Consider the following 25,183-nt stretch of genomic DNA (forward strand, 5'->3'; position numbering starts at 1 on the left):
GGGCAAGAACAAGAGACCCTGGGAAAAGCTGCTCTTTAGAAAAGAGGCTGGAGACAGTTGTCTGAGGGGTGAAGATAGGAGAAGTCTGGGTGGTTTGAGCTGGGTGACCCTGGCATGGTAATGGTATGACTGAGTGATAAGGATGTCCTCAGCCATGCCTGGGGACTGGAAAAGCAAGGGTAATCAAAGGTGAGGGACGAGCAATCTGGGGTTCTAAAGAGAACATGGTGGTGATAGCTGTTCCAAAGGCCCAGGACCAGGTAGGGCAGGATGGGCCAAGAATCCAGAGTGCTCAAGGTCATGATAAGTAGGAGGGGAGAATTATGGTGAGGGGGGAAACTAGAGTCTGGGGGCCCGGCTGGGGCCATGCTCGCAGTTGCTGGAATGGAGGGGACAGAGAGAGGATAGGCGTAGTCAGGAAAATTGAGGCCAGGGTGTTTGGAAGTTAGGTCATTTACCTGGGTGTTAGTCATGTGTTGGTGGCAAAATGGTGACAAAGGAAGAGGGTGAGCTCCTTGACAATGGTAATAAGAATTTGTCTTTTATGACAGGCTTATTTCACTTAGCATCATGTCCTCAGAGTTCATCCATGTTGTAGCAGGTATCAGAATTTCCTTCTTTTTTAAGGCGAAATAGTATTCCGTTGTATGTATATATCACATTTTGGCTGTTGATTCATGTGTCAATGAAAAGTCGTTGCTTCTACCTTTTGGCTGTTGTGACTAAAGCTGCTGTGAACATGGGTGTGCATAGATCTCTTTGAGATCCTGCTTCCAGGTCTTTGGAACCACGTTGCTGTACCATTTTACATTCCCATCAGCAGCACACAGGGTTCTGATTTCTCCGCATCCTTGCCAACACTTGTGTCCTGGTTTTTTGGATAGTAGCCATCCTAAGGTATATGATATGGTATCTTACTGTGGTTTTGATTCCCATTTCTCTAGTGGTTAGTAGTATTGAACATATTTCTTATAGGCTTATTGTTCATTTGTATCTCATCTTTGGGGGAAATGTCTATTCAAATCTTTTGCCCATTTTCAAATTGCTGTAGTTGTAGTTGTAAGAGTTCTTTATGTATTGTGGATATTAACCCCTTTTCAGATATGTGATTTGCAAATAATTTTTTCATTCCATTAAAAGTTTTTTAAAAATAATAACAATTCCCATAGGTTCAGTGGGAAGAGCTAGTAGTGGGGCTGGGTGAGGCTCTTTGGAGGTGGTAGGTGGAAGAGGTGACTTGGAGAGGATTTGAGTGTGTAGGATGAGTTTGTAGCAGTTGGTGTCTGAACTTGGGACTCACATGTAGCGGGAGTGGGGGAAGTCAGGCTATTACATTGGATGTGCAGAAGAGTCATCCAACGGGATGCAGCAGGTGCTGTGTGAGTACCTAGCCAGCCTGGGGGGCCACCTCCCCACCCAGCATACTTGTATGACTTGCAAGCCAATTAAGCTCTGGGGTCTCTGGATGCTGGGAGCAAGGTGGTGACAGTTTCTTTGATTTGGGGTCAAGACAACCTGTCTTTTTAGGGTTTTTTCCCCTGGATCTTTTCTTCTATCCTAAAGCCTTTCACCTTGGCTAGGAGAAGCCACATGAACAACTATTCGGTTTGAAAATGTAGCATGCAGAACTACAGCCCAGAACTGCCAGTAGTAAATAGCTAGGTGCATGAAAGAATTCCCGGGGAAAGATTGCTTGGGCTTGTTGGGGTAATCACATGGAATGGAAGGCAGTTTGTGCTTTTCCAAGTGAGGCGGATATGTAGGAATTATGTAGATGCTGACAGAGATACACGAGAAGCAGCTAAACTTAGCCTGGATTTGGTAAAGAAAGAGCAGGGCGCTGAGTAATTCGACCCATCACTGAGAAATCCGAGTGATGGTTTGACAAAGTTTGTGTCTGCACTTGTCACTGGAGAGACACAGAACAGAAGTCTTCAAAAGGGGTCCATCTGCAGAGAACTCTGGAACTTTTGGTGCCATGAAACACACTGCGGGATGCTGGAGTCTATTTCTGGCCGAGCAGAGACTCTGAGGGGGAACAGGTCACAAAATGAGGATGGTTCCTAGACAGGTGAGCCAGCACTAGCTGGGAGCCTTGATGAGGGCCACGTTGAGGCCTCCCACCCCCCACCCCCCCGCCCCCGGGAAGCCAGACCACGTGGTGATCCAGGAACAAGTAGAGCCAGCCCCCCACTAGAATGATTCTGGAAAGTTGGGATAGCTCTCAACATTTAAACCTTGGGAGATTTCAGATAGGAGTTGGCATTTCTAGCTTCTCTTGAAAAACAGGAAGAGCTGGCCCCTTGCCCCTACAGGGCCACAGGCAGGGCGAGGGGGAAAGTGACTGCAGACTGCTGGTGTCCTGTTGGGTTTCATGACACACATTCCCTCTGCCCCACCCTGGCTCAAGCCCCCAGCAATATCTGGGAGAAACAGTGTTCAGTGAGAGTAGGGGCAGGGAAGTGGGGATTTGGGGGTCATTCCCAGGGAAGGAGTGGACAGCGGCCGAGCCCTGTCAGGTCCTCACTGATCACCCAGCTCACCACAAACAACCACTAAGCCCTCTGAGAGCATGTGTGCAGCCTGCGAGTCGCACCCCCAAAATAGGTAGATCCAGCCTCCCCCGTCAAGGGGCTGTGTCATCAGAGTATCCGTAGATGAAGGTATGCGTTAGAAGTACCAGTTCTCAGCTTTAGTAAGTGGTGACCATAAATCAGACAGAATCTCAGGGTGCCTAATGAGCACGTTTCCCACTTGAAGTGAATTTATCTTTGCAGACCTGAGTGATGACATAAGGCATGGAATTCGTTTTAATAGACTCAGAAGTCTAGAACCTACAAAATGTGTCAGCCTGGAATCGATCATTTATTGGCAGCTGTATTTTGTAACCATTGAGAGGAGGGAAAGGGGAGAGAGAGAAAAGTGAGTTCAGGGAACTGAAAAACCCCGGACCGGCAGATGTGGGGGAATACCACTGGCCGGGATGCTTAAGAGCCCTCCCTGCGGGTGTACCCGTCCCTGGGGGTCCAGAACACAGCTCCTGTTCCCACGTGCTCTGCGGGCACGGGCCTGGCCAGCATGGTGATACCGTTCATGCTGACCTTTTGGCTTCTGTCTAGGAGACATTATTTTCCCCATAGGAACCACTGATACACAAAAGTCCACTTTTTTTTTTTTTTTTTTAATTAGAATCAAAGGGCAAATGGGATTTGTTCCTGAACTGACTTTGCAGGTGGCTTTGTGGCAGGTGAGATGCACTTACGTTCTTTTCTTTAAGAGATGATGTGAAACGAGTGACCTGCGTGACTGCTCGCCACGTGCCAGCCCCATTTACCCTCCTGACAACCGTGGAGGTGGGACCGTTCATCCCCGTTGCATGGAAAGGGAATGAGAGGGGCAGAGGAATTAAGGGCCTTGCCCAGAGCCTCTTTTCAATCAAACAGAGGAGCCACCATTCAGATCTGGGCTGCCTGACTATGAGGCCCAAGAGGGCAATGTGGAGTCCCATCAGAGTGTCCCCTACAGTCCATGCAAGGGAATGATTGAGGTCCCTTTGCTCCCTCCCAGCTCAGCCTGCCATCCTTTCCCAGTGTGTCCCTCCTCTCTCTACCTGGCCCCATGTTTGCTCGAAAGCCAGGTAGAAAATGTCTGTCCACCAGCAGGACACCAGCCTCTCAGAAGGCAGGTGTGGGTTTCTATCTTGGGATGGGTTTGTGCAGGTCATTACTCAGTTTACCTTTCGAGCACCAGCTGGACAGAGGACTTCCTTTGGGTCTCCCTCCCCTTGCCCTACGGGACACCCTACTGTTGTCTCTCTCCTGGAGGCAGGTCCTGCGGGGTAGGTAAGCCCTACTGGATCCCGCCCTATATCTAGAATGGTGCCTGGTGCAGGAAGGTGGTCAGACACTTGCTGAGAATGAAGGGGTGAGTAGGCAGTTGCCCGGCAGGCCATGTAGGTGTCACTAGGAGTAAAAACCCAGCAGGGTCTTGCCGAAGACCAGGCTACCAGGGGTGCATGGGTGTTTGTCCGGTTCTCCGTTCACAAGACATTGTCCCAGTGAATCATGGTCGGAGGTGAGAGGGCGGCCTGGCTGTGTGTTCTCCCGCGCTCCTTCCCACAATGACTCCTCCCTCACCTTTGAATTAGCGCGGCTGGAGTTTTACTTTGAATGCAGAAGTTCTATCGAAATTCTTTTTTATTGCCAAACATTCCATAAATCCTAATGTTGGCATGAAAGGGAGAGAAAAGCGGATGCAGCCCCTCCCTTGAGAGAGGAGACGCTGGGAGCCCGTGAGGGGCCAGAGACGGGCAGCCATCTGGGTCCCCTGAGTCCTTAGCACGGTGGCTTGCACGAAAAGTCCCACGTGCCCCTGTGAAAAGGTGAATCCTGAAAGGGATGGCACCAAGCCCTGTTTTGAGTTTACAAACCAGGGTGTGCTTTGCCGCTGGGAAAGGGTGGCCCTCAAGTTGGGTTTTGGTGACGTCATGACAGCTGCCTGCCTCATCAGGAGCTTCTTCGTTTTTAATCACTGGCTTGGGGTTGAGTCACAGAAGCCAAATGACAGAGCATGTTTCCCCGTACGTCTGTTTTGAATTGGCATCACTGAGCTCTGGCACTAATGCGGTCGGACGAGAGTTTTCCATATCTTCGTGTAACGTCAGCTGCCTGTCTCAGGAGGGCAAGACCCCCGAGAAGTCAGCCTCAGGGGTTGGTAGGGGGCTGTCTGGTCAGCAGACTTCCTTTTTTTTTCTTTTTTTTTAAATAAGATTTTATTTATTCATTTGACAGACAGAGATCACAAGAGTAGGCAGAGAGGTAGGCAGACAGAGAGGGGAAGCAGGCCTCCTGCTGAGCAGAGAGCCTGATGTGGGGCTTGATCCCAGGACCCTGGGATCATCACCTGAGCCGAAGGCAGAGGCTTTAACCCAGTGAGCCACCCAGGCGCTCCATCAGCAGACTTTCAAGGACATCCCCGGGGATGGACATCTGGAGAAAAGGAAGCTGGGGTGATGGGGTCAGGTGAACTTGGCCTGTCTCCAAGAGCATTGTTATCTCCTCCCCAGTATCCTTTTCCCCTTGAAGGGAAACCACATACTAGAGAGAGACATGGGAGGGGGTTGAGCTGCCTGGAGCCCAGAGTAGTTAGTAATTACAGCTGGGCAGCCTTGCTGTCCTCTTCTGTCCTCCGGCCCTTGGGGCTGGCTGGCTGTACGCTCTCCCTCGTGCGCCTCCAGATGCCTCTGTCACTGGGGCTGAGGTCCCCGGGACCCGACCCCACGTGACACAGGAGAGAAGTCACTTTTAGGAGCGGTGGGGACAGAGTGCGGAAGAGATCTAATTTTACTGCGGTGAAAGAGTCATAATAAAATTTGCCATCTTACCATTTTTAAGGGTAGAGTTTGGTGTCGTTAAACACATTCTCATAGTCCACCATCACTACCGTTTGTGTCCGGAACTTTCTCATCCTCCTGAACCGAAACTCTGCCCACTGAACACCAGCTCCCCATTCCTCCTCCCTTAGCCGCTGGCAACCACCATTCTCCTTTCCGTCTTTATGAACTTGACTACCCTAGGTGCCTCATCAAAGTGCAGTCATATGCTATTTGTTCTTTGGTGACAGGCTTGTTTCACCGAGCATAATGTCCTGAAGGTTCACACATACTGTAACATGAGTCAAAACTTCCTTGCTTTCTGAGGCTAGATAATACTCCATTGTCTGCACAGACCACATTTATCCATTGATGGACACTTGTACTGTTTCCTCCTCCTGACAACAGTGAGCAGTGCTGACACACGCAAGGGTGTACCAATATCTATTCAAGTCCTTGCTTGTACTTCTTTGGGGTATGGGAGCTATTTATTTTAAAGGGAAAAATTTGAAGATTAATTTCTCTAAAATCCTTTTTAATTTCCCTGAGGATAACTGCTCTCCAGTGAGAGTATTTTAGATATTAAAGTTTGAATTTTAAACATATCTTTCATAAGGACAAAAATCCTTTCTTCCCCCCCATCCGTGCAGCCTTCTGAACTTCCTCAGTTAAGCAGCCCCAAATGACAGCCCAGTGCTGGTCTCTCTTTCTGGAGATTCCCCAGAGGGACCCCAGCTGGTTTTCTTGGGTGCTTAGTGTCGCTTTGCTCTTGGATCTTTGGTGTAAGCAATGCCAGGTGTGCTGGTCATGACCATTGGTGCTGAAGGTCACAGGCATCCTTTGCTCCATTCACAAGCCATGATGCCTTTTGCTAAGAGCAAATCTGAGCATGACCCTGGTGCATTTTCTAGGTGAGACTTTCTGACAATAAGGCCATGCCCTTATGTCTCCCATACTTGGAAAGACAAAAGTAAGCAACAGGCCTCCTAGAGTGAGGGAAGTCTGGGCCAAAGGTCTGGGTCTCTCTATTGCAGGGACCACGGGATCCCTGCGGCCTGTAGGCTGCCCAGTGGTGTTAACGTTTTAAAATTAGTTTTTGATATTAAAAACTTGGGAGAGCTCTTGTAGAATCCGAGTATTAGCTTCTCTAGAAGCGTTCAGGAGATCTGGCAGAACTGGGTCCCCTGAGTTTCCACCTACCTACCTCCTCCCTGTCATGGGGTCTCTGCCTGGGTCCTGTGGACATGGAGGGTACCTCTCCCAACTGGAGACCAAACATGTCACAGAACAGTGAGCAGGCAGCAGGGACACATGGCACGAGCCCGTCCTCACTATCAGATTGTCACACAGGCGGTGGGGAGCAGCCTTGGGGGCTGGGGTGAGGAGCTGGGCCCCGGACACGTGGAAGGCAGCCTGGGGGGCGGGGCCAGGCCTCAAGCAGCCTCCCAACCCCAGTGGTCATCTTCCCTGGAAATAAACTCTACTGGCCTCTTGTCTCTTTTGCAAACTAGTTGTGGGCCTGGTTGTGGCCCTCACAGGAGGGAGGAAGGCCTGGTTCCAAGGACCAGCTCACCAAAGAGATGGTTGTTGAAGTGACTCAGGTTTTGTCTTCAATTCTATACTCTAAGTTCTTTAGGCTTTATTTGGGAACAGGTGTGGGGGGGTGTTCTAGTTTCTTTGTATTGCGATTAAAATATTCTTTTTAAAAGAAACTTAAAACTTAAAAATCACAAGTTCTCAGAAAGAGCTGGGAGTATAGTCTACACTCCCATTGGAGAGTACATCACTGAGCTGACCATATCACCTCTCATCCCTCTTCACAGACAGGGCTGGTCTCTACAGAACTGTGGCACTGTGGAAGCCAGGGGCTTGTGGATGGTACCTCACGCCTCCGTCACTATTGCCGACTGCCCAACAGTGGTCTTCACAGGAAAGGGTCCCGTTTGGAGTCAGGGGTTACACACAGCTGTCAGGGCTCTATCATGGGGTCAGGCCCAGGGTAAGGAGGAGGCAGGTTCTCACCTGGGGCACAAAGCTTAAGGAATGGACGCCAGCAGAAAACTCAGTAGTCAAGGTAAATAACATTTTAATGCAATGTCTTAAAATTTGAAATTAATAAAATCCGCAGTGAGCAAAAAGTCAAAAATTTAAAGAAAGCTGGGCTCAGCATTACTGACTTTTCCTTGGCCTTGGGCTCTAGGATGGCTTCATGCAGCACTCACTGTTCCTAACTGTCTCAGGGTCTAGAAGGGTTCCTCAACATTCTCTTGACTTTTGTGACCTTGACACTTGCCAGGGTCAGGCCAGTTATATTGTGGAAGTTCCCTCCACTGGGGATTTGTCTGCTGTTTGCTCATGGTGATGTTTGGGTTCTGCACTTTGGGCCACCGTGTCTGACCCCACAGCCCCCATTTCAGTTTGCCTCGTTGCTGGTGGAATACTTGCTGATCACCTGGTTAAGGGGCTTTGTCCGCCTGTCAGGTTTCTCTTTTCCCCTTTATACATCAGTAAATATTTTGAAGAGAGGTACTTTGAGACTATGTAAAAATAGCCAATTCGTATAAAGCTTGGGTTTTGTTGTTCAGTGTATCTGTACGGACTCATGGTTTCCTATTTTATTCTTGGACTGTAACCTACCAGAGCGATTATTTATTTTGATTCTCAGCTGGTCCCTGGTTTGGCCTGTGGATACCTTTCAAGTCTGGCTTCTGCATACTGGGGATATGTCTCCAGAGTTCTTTGACCTGTTTCTCCTTCTCTTGCCAGAACGTGGTACTAGAGATTCTTCTAGCACTTTCCCTGCCCTGACTCTTGAGTCTGCTGTTTCTCCAAAAAGCCCCGGTTCCTTTTAGTACAAAATGGTATTTGGAAGCCAAGACCCGGGCTCTGGGTGGGTTCACTGCTGTTGGGGGCTGTTTGCTTCTCCAGGCCTGTCCAGCGAGGAGAGATGGGCATGTGTCTGTCTGTCTGTCTATCTATCTTGAAAACTAAATTCACATGGCTATCCAATTCCAATACCACACCATGGAGTTCTTTCCAGTTTCCTTCTCCAAGAGTGAGAAAATGCTCTCATTGCCCCAGTGTGTTAATTGTATTTGATCCTTCTCCTGGTGGGTAACCAGGACGCATGTGTTCTGCCTACATCTCACCGTGTAGACATGCTTCTCCCCTACTTGTGCTCTGACACCCAGACTGGGCTGCCCCCTCCCAGCGTGGACACCTTCCCTCCCCCCCGACCCCCCCTCTGGGCCACCCCAAGTCTCTCTCCATGCCCTCCCCACACACACCCAAAGCTATACTGTGCCCCTCATGGCTTTAGGATTGAATTCTTTTTAGGAGCAGGAATCTGACTTTTTATTTTTCAGTCAAAATGAAGCAAAAAATAAATACAAAAGGCGGGTTGGGCTCAGAAATCTGGTAAAATGACTAATTCCAGACAGCTGTAAAGAAACCTTTAACCAGGAAATGGTTTAAAAAGATCTTCAGAGTCGGGGCGCCTGGGTGGCTCAGTGGGTTAAGCTGCTGCCTTCGGCTCAGGTCATGATCTTGGGGTCCTGGGATCGAGTCCCGCATTGGGCTCTCTGCTCAGCAGGGAGCCTGCTTCCCTCTCTCTCTCTCTCTCTCTCTCTGCCTGCCTCTCCATCTACTTGTGACCTCTCTCTGTCAAATAAATAAATAAAATCTTAAAAAAAAAGAAAAGATCTTCAGAGTCAAGATTGCAGAGTTTTTCAGATGGCTCTTTGTGGATGCTACATGTAGAGGTCGAGGTGTATAAATTTGACTTTCTCATAGGAGGCCAGACTGTTTCATTTGGCAACTTTAGGGAAGAGAATAAATGAAGGTTGCTAAGAAAAAAATTAATGATTTTTCAGGAATTTGTAGGAAGTTGAGTGGCTTAATTGCAGGATCTGGGTGGATGTGTGTTGCAGAAAGCAATTTTAGGTGACTAGGAAATTGTGCAATAATCTTAACTTGGGTCAGAATTGTAATTATTGCAGTAACAAAATGTCACTATGTGTATTATGTGACTGAAATGGGAAGCAAGCTTTTTTTTTTTTTTAATGCTTAAAAAATAACAACAAAATGTTCATTCTCCCTCTCTGGACTTCCTTAATTATAAATACCAGGTAACTCAGAGCCAAACATAGGCTCAGTGGCCATCTATATTTATAACTTTCCTCAGGTAGGAGTCACCAAAGCAAGACAGAGTTAATTTCATGTGTAGGTTTTTATAGGCTCTCATTAGTTACCTTTTCCTTAAGCAGACCAAGGGAGATCAGTAATATTCTATAACTGAACTCTGATGCCTGTGACTCTGAAACATGGACCCTTCTCCCCAAAGCCAAAGGCTCCCCCAGAAGATGCTGGCCGGGAAGCCCACCAGCGCCAGAAGCCGGCACGTGGCAGTGGCAAGAGGACGGGGCTTGGAACATCTGTTTCCAGCCAAGGGCAGGCTCTGGGAGTGATAAAGTGAAGAGGTTTTTTTGTTATTGTTTTGCTTTTTTTGTTGTTGTTTTTTTTTTTTGCAAAGTCAGAAATCTCCTCTGCAGCCCATTCATTTCTGAGACCTTGAATTGTGACATCTCGTGGCGGCTTATCAGCTATTCCCGAGAGGCGGATTTAACCGTGGGAGCCTGGGGAGGTGGGGTGGCATTTTTGTGCGCTGACCAAAGCATGCACTTAGCCAACTCCCCCCCCCAGCACCCCCCACCCCCAGCCCAGCTTGCTGACTTAAGGACTTAGGGAACTGCACCTGCATCTGAGGTCACGTTCACTGGAGGGCTGAGTGGGCGGGTGGACCTTTGGAATAATCCGATGTCATTTGGGGTGGATTTGGCGTGCTCCTCAGTGACTTGCTGCAAATCAAATGTAATATATTAGTTGGGGCTCTACAGCATGCCCTAGGAGCTGCAAAAGAATGACGGTGATAGGTTGTCCTTTTCTTCAAGAAGGCAGCGTGCCTCTCCTCACTGCCAGCGCCTGCAGATCCCTCGGATCTCACACCTGCCCTCTGTAAGCAGTGATTTGAAGCTAGATACACTCAGATTTACAGGGGAAAGAAAAGAAAACAGGACACGAGAAGCTCTACTTGTAAACATCCCCAGCCCAGGCCTCTCCCCCCACCACACTTGGCTTCTGCCCCTTCCTTGTTTGGCTTTGCAAGATGTTTACCCTCATCCCACCTGTAGTCCTCGAGAGGCTTCCTCTCTGAGGCCAGTTAGCTCGCCATGAATGAAGGGGGCGGGCCACTTGGATGGAGTGCAGAGTCCTGCGTGGCCCGCCTCTCTCTGCCTGCACCTGTGGGAGCTCAGATGAGTCGCCTGGGCCCCGGCCCAGGCCACACAGCTGGTAGATGGTCTGCCTGACTCACAGCCTCAGGACTGTCCTGGGAGGGGGGCTAGAGAGAGCCCTAATGACAAGACAGCCGTTGCACGGCTGGGAGTCATGGGGTCTTAGTTGGCCCCAGGGCCACGGTGGACAGCTATATATAGGGGGAAAGGGGAAGATGTGTGTGTCCTTCTGGTGCCACTTGAAGTCTGTTAATTTCACCGAACATTTTTTGAGTTCCTGCTACCCTCCTGACATTGCCAGCATTCTGAGGTTTATAGACAAAACTGCCTTTGAGAGCTTACAGTGGAGGGATGGAGGGAAGGTGGGTTATGGCAGCAACCAGGGCAGACCTGAACCTGGGAGGCCTAGGAGGGCTTCCTGGAGGCAGCGATAGCTCAGAGGATGGTTGAAAACATCCTCTGATGTGTGAAGGGTGTGAAGGGGCTGGGAGAAGCTGGCTCAGAGGTGTGAAACAGCAGGTGACAGCAGAGTCCCTTACAGCAGCATCACCGGAGGACAGAGGTGATGCCGGCAGGGCCCGGCCTGTGGCCAGACAGGCAGCGTGACCCAGGGGTGGAGATCTTTATGTGCCCCGTGAGGGGCCGAGGCTTCCTCCACTGAGAGGAGGCAGAACTGGGCTGGGAATGGCAGTGTAATGGGGAGAAGAGAGTCAGACGCCAGGGACCTGCGTAGGGCAATGGGCAACGTACGTACATGGCCCAAGTAGGACAATAGGGTTCAGCCAGGCTTGAGAACCCTTCAACAGGTCACCTGCAGAGGGCTCGGTGGTCCTGGACACACATGGAGGAGATGATGCCATTCAGCAAGATAAGGGACTCCTCAGGAGGAGGAGCAGATCTGGAAGAAGGTTGGCGGGGGGTGGGGGGTGGGCAGAAGCCCAGGGTGGCTGCTCGTCGAGTCATCTGAGACCCTCACATCACTGGGGCTGCCCCCCTCACACCCTGCTGGGAGCAAGGAGATGAAGACGGCCAGGGTCTGGCCTGGGCCCCCAAGCACTCAGACTATAGAGCACAGGTGCTCGGGACCCATGCGGGTGGGAACGGCTTTGCAGAGGAGCCATCGCTCAGCCGAGTCTGGAAGGCCGGTGGGGATTGGCCGGGCAAGGAGGCGCGGCCTTCTGGAAAGGGGTTTGACACAGTCCCTGGATGTAGCCCCATGTCTCCCAGGGAGAGGTTTCAGAACCCACATGTGCAGCGGCAGATGGAACCCCAAGAACTGGAAACTTCATCTGGTGGGGAGATGGGGGCAGGCAGGGTGCTGGGCCTCGGCTGCTGTGCTCAGGCTGTCCGCTGATCCTGACCAAGGTGGTGGCCACAGACCCAGACCCAGGACTTCTGAATTAGGGCAGTTAGCAGTGGGCTTGGAAGTCCATGTGGCTATAAGGGCTGTGGGAAAACCGAAGACTTTCATGGTTGTGTTTCAGAGCCATTTACTGGGGAATCTTACATACACACACACACACAATTGTATACCCACACACAAGCATACACACTCCTACATCCATATATGTACACACACACCTGGATACATACGTATGTACACACTCACAAACATTCCCATACATGTACATGCATGTGTGTGCACATATTTGAATACATACATACACGGACTCACATTCAGATAGATAAATGCTCATAGAGGAGCACCTGGGTGGCTCAGTGGGTTAAAGCCTCTGCCTTCGGCTCAAGTCACGGTCTCAGGGTCCTGGAATTGAGCCCCGCATCGGGCTCTCTGCTCAGCAGGGAGCCTGCTTCCCTCTCTCTCTCTGCCTGTCTCTCTGCCTGCTTGTGATTTCTGTCAAATAAATAAATAAAATCTTTTAAAAAATGCCCATAGAAATACATAAGCACACATATCCGCATGTACGTATGCAGGCTTACACTCACGTATGGGCGTAACGGGATGGATACATGCCTGGGATATAATATCCCTTGAAATGTCCTTGAAATTCCACGTCCTTGAAATGACGGACAGTGGACGCTGGTTGAGCCATTTGGCCCTGTGCGAACAAACCCGCTGCTCGGGATGAGAACCAAGGCAAGTGGGGTCCCCCAGGGCCACTGCTGCTGGAAATGTGTCAAGAGGCAAAGGGGTGATGGTTGTGAGTGTGAACTCAGTAGATCTGACAGTGCTACTTTCTAAGGATGTGGTCTTCCTTAACCACGTGGTGCCTCAGTTTCCCCAAAGGCAAGGGGAGGATAATCACAGCATCTACCGCATGGGGCTGTTGTGAGAATCAAACAGGGGAATGCATCCAAACTGTGAGCTTCCTGCCTGGGACGCAGGGAGTGCTCAGCAGGGTCAGCAGCTCCTGCTGTGAGCCAGGGGACACCTGGTGAAAGTCGGGTGACCCCCGTGGCTGGGAGGCAGGAGGAGGAGGGAGACTTGCCATTCCCTATGAACTCTCTGCGCCTTTGTGTTGTCCATAGTTTGTACCGTATGTATACATTATCTAGATTTTTTTTTTAAGTCCAATAGAGTACCCTGTTAGGAGAAACCATGCTCCACTCTTGTTGCTGTGGGTTCTTTGATCTCATTTCTTGCAGTGCTCTGGCCCAGAACATTTAGCAGGGTTTTTAATGATGTTTTAATGATGTTACCAATTTTATCAACTAATGTGTATAATTACATATCACTGTTGAGTAAAGAGACATGAGCGTTCCATATTCAGCAGACTGTCATTTTCTTGGATGGGGCACTCAGGGACTGGCTCTAATTAAGGCATCGTGAAAATACACGGACAAGGAAGAGAAAAGGCACTTATGAAAATTTTATGTTGTGCCTTTGGAAAAAAGAAAAGACCCCTTGTCCACCAGAGATCAGCTTCATCGATGGAGAGCCAGTTGAGGGTCTGGAAGGGCTCAGAGCTGAGCAGGATGGGGAGGCAGCCTAGAATGCTGGGGGAAGAGTTTCTCTTCCGTTCTCAAGTTGGGGAATGAAGGGGGGTTTGCCAGAGCCCTGAAACAGTGGTATTCCTTGGGAGCCCCTGCACCCCGTGTTCATAAAGGCAGCCTGCTTCCATCCCGGCTCGGGATGTGGTCACAGAGCATGTTAGCGGTGATCACGGGAGCGTGGAAGTTCTGGCATAAACACTGCCCCGGGCCATAGCACGGCATGGCAGCGTGGGATGGCCAGGCCTGCCAAGGTGAGAGGATGAGCTACGGACTCTCAGTGCAGAAATCAAATCAAAATAAGGATGAGGAGATTACCTCACTGAGGAGATTACCTTGGGTTAAAAAAAAGTCTTTGCTGGGGCGCCTGGGTGGCTCAGTGGGTTAAGCCTCTGCCTTCAGCTCAGGTCATGATCTCAGGGTCCTGGGATCGAGCCCCACATCAGGCTCTCTGCTCAGCAGGGAGCCTGCTTCCCTTCCTCTCTCTCTGCCTGCCTCTCTGCCTACTTGTGATCTCTCTCTCTGTCCAATAAATAAATAAAATCTTTAAAAGTCTATGCTGCCCCCATTTTTCTGTTCATTCTTAGGATTCTCGCTCTTGCCATTTTGACCCTTGAAGGTGTGTCAGAAGCGTTGTAATCATTCTAAAGATCCAATTTGTGTATCTTTAGGTCATTTGGTTTCAGATCTGGTCACTTACCGATCTATGGGCTGAGAGGGGAAATTGCTGGTTATTGAGGATAAGGATTGGGCTTCATTCCCTGGGCCTGTTTTTCCATCTGTAAAATGGAGCCATGCCCCTGGTTCTTTCCCATACCCTTATCTGTAGGTCAGGGCCACAGAACAATCAGGTGTCCTTCATGTTGAACCAGGCCGGTGGCCATGTCCCCAGTGACCCTGCTTGAGAAGGGGGGCTTTCCAGTCCACAACCCCACCATCCTGAATGTGCCCGATCTCATCTGATCACGGCAGCTCTGCAGGGTCAGGCCTGATTAGCGCTTGGATGGGAAAATGGGGGCTTCCCAGCCATCCTGTCCTCTTAGCTCCTGTAGGCACTCAGAAATCTTAAGGATCAACTCTCCGAGTTGGGAGGGGCAGACTTGGGGTCAACCCTGCTGTGACAGGGGAGCCGAGGACCAGAGAAGGACTTCGATGGGATGGGGGAGGAGGAGGGAGGAAGAAACAGCTATACGGTAAATGCTGCATCAGCCAAGCCAAGATGACTTACGCTGGGCAGTCAGGTGCACCCATCTCCTGCTGTGTCACCCCTTGATCCTTTCTGACCTTCTGCCTGAGATGAAAACCTCATATTCCTGACCCCTGCCCTATGCTGGGGAGGGCCTTGGCAGAGGGCAGTAGAACGTGAATCAGACAGATGAGAGAGACCTCCTGGGTCATCAGACAAGGAGGGTACCTGGAGAAAGGTCAGCTCAGTGACCAAATGAGGTGCTGCTGGTGGGGGGACAGCAGCTGTGCCTGTGTTTCTAAGCAGAGCCCCTCGGCATGTGGCTGGGTGGTCCCCCACCTATGGAGAAGCCATGCTCATCATCAGAGCCTTTACTGGACTCCCAAAATATGCCCAGCAGCAAATGCTCTAGATCATAGGTTGGCAGACTTTTTCTGTAAAGTCCGCGTGTGAAATGTTTTAGGCCTGGGGGCCAGAGGGTCTCAGTAGCTACTCCACAATTCTGCCATCTTAATATGATAGCGGTCATGGGCAGTGGGTCAGTAAATGGGTGTGGCTGTGCTCCAGTAAAGTTTGATTGATAAAAACACAAGGCGTATATATGGCCTAAAGTGTTGAAAGCAGGGTCATGAACACATCTTTGCACACCCATATTCATAGCAGCATTATTCACGGTAGCTGAAGGGAGGAAGCAATCCATGTGCCCATTAATGGATGAATGGATATGCAGAATGTGGCATACACAGACAAGGGAATATTATTCAGCCTTAAAAAGGAAAAAAAAGGGGCACCTGGGTGGCTCAGTCATTAAGCATCTGCCTTCGGCTCCAGTCATGATCCCAGGGTCCTGGGATCAAGCCCCGCATCGGGCTCCCTGCTCATCAAGAAGTCTGCTTTTCCCTCTTGCTACCCCCTGCTTATGTTTCCTTTCTTTCTGTCTGTCAAATAAATAAAATAAAAATAAAAATAAAATAAAATAAAGGAATGACAAATGTCACGGCCTGGATGAGCCTTGAGCACATCACGTTTAGGGTAATAAGCCCGTCACAAAAACACAAACAGTTCTACTCATACGAGCTGTCTCAAGCTATGAGAAATTAGAATGGCAGGAGTGGGAAGTAAGAGTGAGTGAGCTGGGTGCCAGTTCAGTCTGGGAAGATGAGAAAGTTCTGGAGATCGATGGTGTTGGTGGCCACACCCCACCATGGACGTACTCAGCAGCACTCAGCTGCCTGCATGCTTAAAAATTGTTAAAAGGTGGTCAACGGAATGTGTATTTTACCGCCCCCCAAAATAAGATAAATAGGAGATAGACCAGATTTGGCCCATGGGCTTCCACTCTGTACTCTGAATGAATTGGTATTTTATTAACCACATAATCTCTACAGGCTTTGGGAGGACACTTGTAGCAGCCCTACCTTGGGAGCATCGTGTTAATCTGGTCTGCAGACAGGGCACGCGCCCTAGGGAGTCAAGGCTCTCATGGTGTCAAGATTCCCTCCTGAGGATCTGGGCTCTTCTTCCTCCCCTCATGGTAATCCCAGTATCAGGGGACACTTACTGTCCCACAGGGCCCTGAATTACACTATCTGGCCTCGAGTCTTTGGTTGTGAGGAAGGAATATGGCTGTATCCCACCCCCTCAATCCTACTCCGTAAGGATCCAGAGGGTGGACAGAGGCACCCAGAAGCACAGAGGGGCCCCTCAGCTACTTTCCGATTTATAAACACCCAATGCCCTGACCCCCTTGCCTTTTTTTTTTTTTTTTCCCTGAAACACAGTCCAGCTTCTTCTGCGGCTAGCTTTGTAGGGGCAGGAGGACAGCCTTGGCTGGTATCCCCTTTTCCTCTGCATTGGGAGTGGTTCTTCCCAGACCCTCAGCCCCCATGTTAGGTTGGACATAAGTTTCCAAACAGATGCGGCCTTGGTCACTGCTGCCACTTGGGCTGGTCAGTACTATGGGGGAGTATCTCTCCTTCCAAAGGATTGCTCAAGCAGAACGGCTTCCGTTAGCTCAGACCCTTGGAGCCGTTGCTAAGGGTGGTCACAGTGGCTCAGAGGCAGGGAGCTGGCTGGCTTCGGAGTTGGCTGCCTCTGGTCTGGCCCGGTTGCCCTAAGGCCAGGTGCTGCCCCAAGAGGGCTTTGCTTAGGGTCAGTGGCTCTGCAAGCCATCCATCCCTTTGCCAGCAAATTTGATTCACCCCTGAGTTTCTCCACATCCCTGAATGGGAATTGACTTGAATGCCCGGAGTTAAAAGACCAGAAGTTGTGAAACATCTCCCAGGGATGGAGGCAGCTTAGAGGCAAGTAGGCTGATTAAATACAGCTCGAAGGTAAGACTCCATTATTGCTTCTGGTTCTAAATCACAGCTCTGGCATGCGTGAGGAGGAGCCTTTGACATATATGGCAATTAACTTGGTTGAAGAAGTGAGCGAGGTGAATTATCTGTAGGAGAAATAGAAGTGCTTTTGTGCCAAACAGGTCCAAAATCATGAGGTTTATGATCGCCGACAAAAATGCCTTGAGGTAGAAAACGAAATGAGAACGTGCATTGTGGAAAACCATTTACTGAACACTTGCTACCTGCTGGGCAGTCTGCTAGCTCTTTCTAGATTTATGTCATTGAAGTCTTAGAACAACCCTTCGAGGCAGTAGTTACTGTTTTCATGAGGAAACTAAGACCCCTGAGAGGGTCTTATGCCCAGGTCATTCCGCAGGAGGGGGTCGAGTTGGAATGCAGATGCAGATTTGGCAAAATCTTAAGCATACTGGTCCCAGTCTCCAGTTGCCATGGAGAAGAGCCAGCCAGAGAATCCCACCCAGCTCCCCATACCAGCCAGCGCTGGTTGAGACCCACCAGGTTCTAGGCACAATAGAGATGATAACCTATTTAATCCTCACAACTATCATAGTGTTCCATGTTCCATAGTCATAAGTGATAGGAACACATGGGAGCAAGCTTAAGTGAAAAAAGAGGCTTTTTATTTCAATGACAAAGGGCTATCTTCTGCCACTTGGGAACAAAAGGGAGCCAAGCTGTCCGGGAGGGCTGGAAATGAGGGCGGAAGTGCTGGAGGACTCTGGCCTTATGGAAAGATGTGGAAATGGCCACTCAGAGCATCCACATCCCTCCAGGTCTCTCCCCGGGCTGGTCAACCATCATGGGGTCAGGTCGCAGCAGACACAGTGGCTTGAGTGGGGCGGGTGTAGCCAAGGGAGCTTGTGAGCTGCGCAGACTTTAGTGATTCTAAAATCCAGTGGTTAGGCCGTTTTATCCCCATTTTACACAGCAGGAGTCAAGATTCAAGGGGGGCAGATGCCCTTACCCAAGCTCACATGGCCAGTGCTGGTAAAGGTTGGGGGAGGACAGGTTTCAACCAGGTTCATCTCAGAAGCACCACGTATGTGCCGCTCTAGAGTACAAATTGTCCGAGATTTGCCCTTTGACCAGAATCTGGAAAAGAAACTAGGATGGTTTAGGCTGAGAAAGGCAACTCGGAAGTCTGTGTAATGTTCCGTCCAGCCTCGTTTAAAAAGCTCCGCTTTCAAGGACGGTGACCAACAGGCTAGTTCCAACAACCAGGGTAAGTCCGAACAAGAACAGGTCTTCCGAGAACAATGTCCTGATACTCAAGGGTCATTGAGGCACTAGGGCCCGGCTGTCCTGAAGGCCACATCCATTGCTTCTCTTGGTTCTGTCCAGCCGTCAAGCTGGAATCTGTCTCGGCAAACCACCCCTGGCAGAAAATTGGGACACCCTGGGGGTTTGGATGTTCTCATCTGACCTTTTCACAATCCCCAAGCAGATGGACCCGCGTGTTTCCTTTGGCTCCCTTGTTGCGCTTGGGAGCAAATGTTCATTCTTAGATATTTCAGTTTACCCGTGGGGTGGGGAGGATGGAGTTTGTTTATAAATGAATATTTTGGTGCAGGCCTGACTTGACACTAACTTAGCTACTTCAGGAATGCTTGACCCTAAATGAACATTAATTCTTGTCTACAAACCTTGGCCAAGAGAGTACACATTTTAAACGCTACGAACTCGCCACAGGACTTGGAGGAGTGTGTACTTCAGTGGAAATACTGCCCTGCGTTGTTTATCCCAAAAGGGGTTATCTGAATCCACCTTCGTGTTTGTAAACAGTGAATATAGGCCAAAGAGATGAGTGGGGAAACATAACGGAGCGTATGTTTCCTTTGGGAGCAGAATGAGTCACCCAGAGAAGGGGAAGATTTTTGTGGGATGGAGGATTTTTGAAGCTGGTTATAAGACCATATTAATTAGGGGCACCTGGGTGGCTCAGCTGGTTAAGCGTCTACCATTGGCTCAGGTCATGATCTCAGGGACCTGGGGTCGAGCTCTGCATCAGCTCTCTGCTCAGCAGGGAGCCTGCTTCTCCCTACCCCCCCAACCCCCCCCATGCTCATGTGCTCTCTTTCAAATAAATAAATAAAAGCTTTTAAAAACATTAAAAATTTTTTTTAAAAGACTATTAACTGATAATATCCTGCTTCTTGTTTTGCAGATTGGAAACCTGGAAGATTACTACCATTTTTTTCACAGCAAAACCTTTAAAAGATCGACCTTGAGTAGCAGAGGCCCTCATACCTTCCTCAGAATGGACCCCCAGGTACAGATCTCGGCTCCCTGGACAGGATCCTTTCCTAAGGCGTGGAATGTTGTTTGGTTTTTGTTTGGGTCTGTGGTTCTAAAAATAGCTAAGTCTTGATTTTTAATGTGATGCTACATAGTCGTTAGTTTTTCTTATCTGCTTTGAATAAAGCAAGACAGATGTGCAGCAACACATTAGACTGTCTGAATGTTCGAAAGATCTGGCTTCTTGTCTGACCGGAGAATTTCGACTCTGGACTTCAGTTCAAAGCAACAATCAAATGGGTATAGATCTATTGATATTTTAAATCTTTAAAAAACCAACAAAACACACAGTAATCAGAGGAGATAAGTATATGAATATAACCCAGCAGAGCTCAAAGACTAGGCAACCGAACCTCGTGTTTTAGTAATGAAATTAGAGATTGGGCCGATGGATATTTTTGTGGTTGTCATAGCATGTGTCTTAATGGTTACCATGAATTTAAAAACTCGGGCAGTAAATATAACTGTTTTCCCCTAAAAAACTCGTGTGATCTTTGAGATTAGAGCAAATATAATTTGCAAAGAGGCTAACAATTTGTTTTCATAGAGTTCATGTTTATTGGGTCATTAAGTACAGTACGTCCTCTCTGCGTAGGGTTGAGACTAGTGTTCCACAAATGCCAGCCAGCAGATCCTTGGGAAGCTTAAAAATTCAATATGGTCGAGTTAGCTTTGGAGGACTTCCTTTCATTCAGCAGGTGACATTGGGATAAGCAGCCACGGGTCAGGCTGTGGCCCTAGTGGTGCCCTTGGAGCAAGTGGTCAGTCTGACAGAAAATGAAGCAGGAAGTAGAAAAATATGTGATCTGTCCCAGGGTGATGAGTGCTAGGAGGGAAGGTGAAGTTCGCGTGAGAAGCAGTAGCAGCCCCAACAAAGAAATGAGGCCATTGGTACATCGTAGTTTTCGAACGTGGAAATCACCGTCTCTTAAAAGCAATGTGCTAAATGTTACTTTGGGCTTCCAAGCCGACACACGATACTATTTCTTTTTTCCCACAGAATATTTGTAATGAAGTTTCCATGGAGAAATGAGTTCTTGGTGTTGTCCCAGGCTACCCCGCAGACGGTCGTGGCTCCTTTTGTAATGGTTGAGCTAGGGGCTGGGGGTGGGTGACTGGAGAGACAGTTTATCTCTGAGCACAGCACCTGAAACACCCTTCTCCAGAATGTCACTTTGTGGTGGTCTGATTTCGAGCACGTGAGAAGGTGGGCCTCGTGGAACTCGTTCGTGTAACTGGGCTGTGACAGGCAGATGTGTCTTGTATATATTTCTGAATTGATTTTATAGGCAGGCAGATGAACCGATAGATGGATAGATAGAAGGAAATAGATACAAAGCATTATGCTAATCCTCTTACTCCTTCCTAGCTGGGAAAAGAGTCTGATGTTTATTGAGGGGCTACTGTGTGCTGGAGCATTTTTATGTACCTCATCTCGCCTGGTCCTAGGGGGCTATGATTATACCTACGTGTGTTCATACTATGGAACTGGAAGGAATGTTTTTCAAAGGGGCTGGTATAGTTTTTTCCCTCTGGGAAGCAGAGCCAGATTGTAGTTGCTGACTTCAACAGAATGGGGCAACCGGACAAGGCTGAGCAGACCCAATGCTTCTGCTGGTGTAAAACTGAGTGGAAGGGGTACTGTGTGCTTGGTCACCAAAGAAACATGGATTCTTGGGGCGCCTGGGTGGCTCAGTGGGTTAAGCCGCTGCCTTCGGCTCAGGTCATGATCTCAGGGTCCTGGGATCGAGTCCCGCATCGGGCTCTCTGCTCAGCAGGGGGCCTGCTTCTCTCTCTCTCTCTCTCTCTCTCTCTCTCTGCCTGCCTCTCTACTTGTGATCTCTCTCTGTCAAATAAATAAATAAAAATAATAATAAATAAATAAATAAAAAATAAGAAACATGGATTCTTGGCGGTTGCAAGGTGGCGGGGGCGGGGGGGACTGGTGCTGAGATTCACAGCAGCAACCTCTGTCAAAGCATCGAGAAACTTCCGAGCTAGGAAGGGAGCTGCTGGCAGACCTTCCACAGTTTCACGTCCAAGCAAACAGTGCGCTCCGTCTTGTGAGGACGACATGCTGGTTCTTCATCACAGGTCTTCAGAGTTGTTAAGTCGTGACTGCACAGATAGTTACAACGAAGGGCAAGCCATCTGAAGGGGGGAGCCCCCATCCCCCTGGGGAAGCATGCGACAAGAAGACAATGGGGCAGTGCATTTCTTGGCCCCTTTCCCACAGGGTGTTCTGAGAATTAAACTGTTTCTCCATGGTTAGAACTGGGGCAGAGTTGAAACAGGACTTGTTGTTGTTTTTTTTAAGCGACTGAATTTTAAATCATTTAAAGCTATCTGGAGCACCGAGGTGGCTCAGTGAGTTAAGTGTCCAATTCTTGAGTGTCGTGAGATCGAGTCCCTTGCAGGGCTCCACACTCAGCGTGGAGTCTTCTTGAGATTCTCTCTCTCCCTCTGCCCCTCCCCGTCCACGCTCACTCACTTTCTCTCTCCCTATATAAATAAATAAATAAATCTTTAAGGGGAAAAAAAGCAAAAAAAAAAAAAACCTCAGGGGCAGCTGGGTGCATCTTCTTTCGGCTCAGATTGAGCCCCATGTCGGGCTCTCTGCTCAGCAGAGAGTCTCCTACTCCCTCTTCCTCTCTAGTAAATAAACTAAAAAACCTAAAAAATAATAATAATAAAGGTATTCAACTTGACTGCACTTCCTTTCCTTCCCCAAGTATTAATTGTGCACCTGCTGGATACCAGGCCCTGCGCCCCAGGGGAGGCAGAGATGCCCACCCAGCTGGCCTCTGCCCTGGGCAAGCCCGCCGCGGAGCAGGGCATGGGAGTCGGGCAGGAGAGGGTTGGAGGCAGCATCTAAGGTGTCCGGCTTGTTCCTTTGAGGCGGTCCCAGAGTATTCCGTTCTATTTGGGACGGACGGCACACCATTCCCAGCAATCCGCTGTGTCCTTGAAGGGAAGAGAAGGAAGGATAGACCTCCCCTTAGCAAAGGCTGTGGCTGTTATGTTTTCCCAAATACACGTCCTTTTTATACAAGACCTTACTAAGCTCCTGGCGGGGCTGCTCTCAAAGCTTCGTGCCACTCTAGAAGAAAGAGAGAAAAAGGTAAACAGTCTGCAGAGTGCGGTCCCGCCTGTGACTTGCGTGCGATTGGCTGCTGCCTTCTTGCAGTGCTAATTAAATTTGTAGCCGCAGGAAAGCAGAGAGAGACATCTGAACCAATTATGAATTCAGAATCGCAAGTGAAACACCCCCGTTTAAGTCAGTCTAGTTGAATACAAACCAGATCAATTAGCCGTCAGTCTGGCTAACTAATACTTACTCGGCCTTGTCCTTCTGATGAAATATCGGGCCAAATTACCCGTTTCACACAAGTGCTTTGTGTCTCTTTTTCTCGCAGCCCTCCAGAACGCTTTCCTACGTCGGCGAGGCATTTCTGCGACACCTAGGCATTTGGAGAGGCTGTGATTAGTATTCTTAAGGAAAGGACGAGATGAGTTAATGTTCTTCAGAGACACTGGAATGCGAAGCCGCCATTGGGTTTGAATGACCAAACTGGAAATGAATGTTACAGGGCTTCGAGTACAGTGCAATCGAATGCAGATGGTATTTTACTGTAATTAGCTCCAGTCCCTATTGTAGAAAAAGTGCTTTGATAAGGGATGGAATTTACGATCCATCCCTACCTCGCGAAAGAGTGGATGGAGTGTACGTTTGGTAATATCCAACAAAACAAAACACGAGCGGGGGAGGCAATACTGGAGACTCCATCCCGCTGCTCACGCACGTGTGCCCGTGTGCAGATGCACACACTCACGAAGCATCTTTTTTTTTTTTTTTTTTTTTTTTTTGCGCAGATCCCGTCCCGGAATTGTGCTGTCATTTTCTTTACGTTCTTAATTACCTTTGCTTGATGTTTTTTTCTAACCTCCCTTGAAAAGGGCCATTTTGCTCCAAGCGCTTTTGTGGATCTCCCTGGGAGAGAGCCCGACTGTTCGTGTGCAGTATCAGTCCGTGGGTTTTTCCAGGGGCTGTCATTTAAGCAAACTGAAAGCATTTGTTTTTAACTTGTTCTTTTGCCAAAAGTCTGGAGAAGGGTGGATGTTACAGAAGCACCGGCCAATGGCTGCTAGGGCTCACAAATTTTTTTTAAATTACTCGTCCTGATTTTGTTCCAAGCTGGCTTATAGTTTGGCGTGGCTGGCTGCCTCTTCCAACCCTTACATTTTAGTGTGATGACTGTGGTTCAGCCCTTCCCTTCCTTTCCGTTCTCAGCCAGACTGATGACGGAAAGGGAAGGATAAAGATGTGATCAAGCAGACCCTCCATGGCTCTTTCTGGGGGCTGTGGGAGCCTTCAGTTGGAGGCCTCATGTCAGTGCTTGAAGCTCTGAAGTTGGAAATGGTTTCTAGGACCAGAGTAGGCATTCTGTTTTGTAGGATGGGACTTTGCCCCCAGAGTTTAATCAAAGCTCAGGTTTCTTTCCAGCAGTGATGCAACGTTTAAGCAGATCTTTCCATTAACCACAGATGGAATTTTATCTGAGAGTTTGGTGTGCTAGAACCATTCGAAGTGCAAACAAAAAGTTCCTGGCACATTCAAGCACACAGACAGTAAGTGACCAAGTTGCTCTCAGGGTCAATGAACTCATGGCTGGGGGCTGGGGACAGGGGAGGGACGCTGGATTTGTCCATCTGGGGGCAGGAGAAAACTGCAGCTGTCTCTTCATATTTTCCCGACAACCCAGCTGGGTCGAGTGGAATGGCTACTCTGAATTGGTAAAAACTGTCATTTTAAAAAAATACTGTAAAAGATAGAACTTTATTATTTCATTAGCACGTTTGATGCTTCTGCCTAGAAGCCTCACAGACATCTCAAAGTCCACGCATTCCCCAGCCCAGCTGACCACCTCTGACCCCGCCTCTGTCTCAGAGAGACAGCAGCCTCCCTCGCAACACCTGTCCCACCTCCAGTACAACTCCATGCTGCCCTTGTCCCACGTCGCCCCATGCACCCCTGCCCTGTCTCACCTGGACCACTGCCCTGCCCTCCTCACTGGCCCACCATGGGCTTCCTTGCCTTGCACCAGTCTGCACACCACCCTCCTAAGAGATCCTGTGACACATGTGGGACGCTGCCACTGGCCCTTGAGAGGTCGTCCCAGACCCTTCTTCCTCCGCCAGACCCCAGCCACACTGGCCTTTCCAGCCCTCCTCACATGGCATTGGCTCTTTCCCCCTCCAGACTGCCTTTCCTCCCTGTGTCTCTTCCTCTCTCACCTCAGCTCCTGTGTGCTGGCCACCTAAAGTCAGCTCAGCGCCCTCTGACTTGACTTGCCCTCCGACCGTTATATGTTTATATTCTTGACTTGTGAGATTGCCTCACTGGGTTGTAGGAGTGGAGGGGTTGTGTCTATTTATCTCACCGCTCTGATCCCAGTCTGACCCTTGAGCGAAGCAGGGGTGGCGCCAGAGAGGGTCTAGGTGGGGGCTCCAAGTCCGGCTTTCCTTCCAAGCTGCCGGTGGTCATGGGCAGTGCGCCATCTTGAAGGGCTTAGTGGTCCCATGGATGTAGGAGAAATTGTGTTGTCCCCCTCTCCAAGGCTCCCAGTACACACAAGAACAGGAAAGAAGCCTGTCCTACTCTGCAGCTGTTGGATTTACGTGACCACGGCCTCCTCCCTTTTGCTCCCATAAACATCTGTTTCCT

General features: G+C 49.3%; 1 protein-coding gene across 4 annotated transcripts in view; it reads left to right on the forward strand.

The window, feature by feature from the left end:
• PCSK6 (proprotein convertase subtilisin/kexin type 6) overlaps positions 1–25,183 on the forward strand; it is a 180,567-nt gene that overhangs the window by 28,284 nt on the left and 127,100 nt on the right. For 2 of the 4 annotated variants that reach the window (XM_032835983.1, XM_032835985.1), the window contains exon 2: positions 19,328–19,432. In XM_032835983.1, the coding sequence (XP_032691874.1) occupies positions 19,328–19,432 (105 nt within the window). Of the gene's footprint in view, positions 1–4,467; positions 4,473–9,343; positions 9,348–16,918; positions 16,924–19,327; positions 19,433–25,183 lie in introns of those variants that run through there. The other 2 variants (XM_032835987.1, XM_032835986.1) reach the window with 2 other exon arrangements.

The sequence above is a fragment of the Lontra canadensis genome, unplaced genomic scaffold (genome assembly GCF_010015895.1).
Source record: "Lontra canadensis isolate GAN:19392208 unplaced genomic scaffold, GSC_riverotter_1.0 scaffold89, whole genome shotgun sequence".
In the NCBI taxonomy this organism is placed as follows: Eukaryota; Metazoa; Chordata; class Mammalia; order Carnivora; family Mustelidae; genus Lontra; species Lontra canadensis.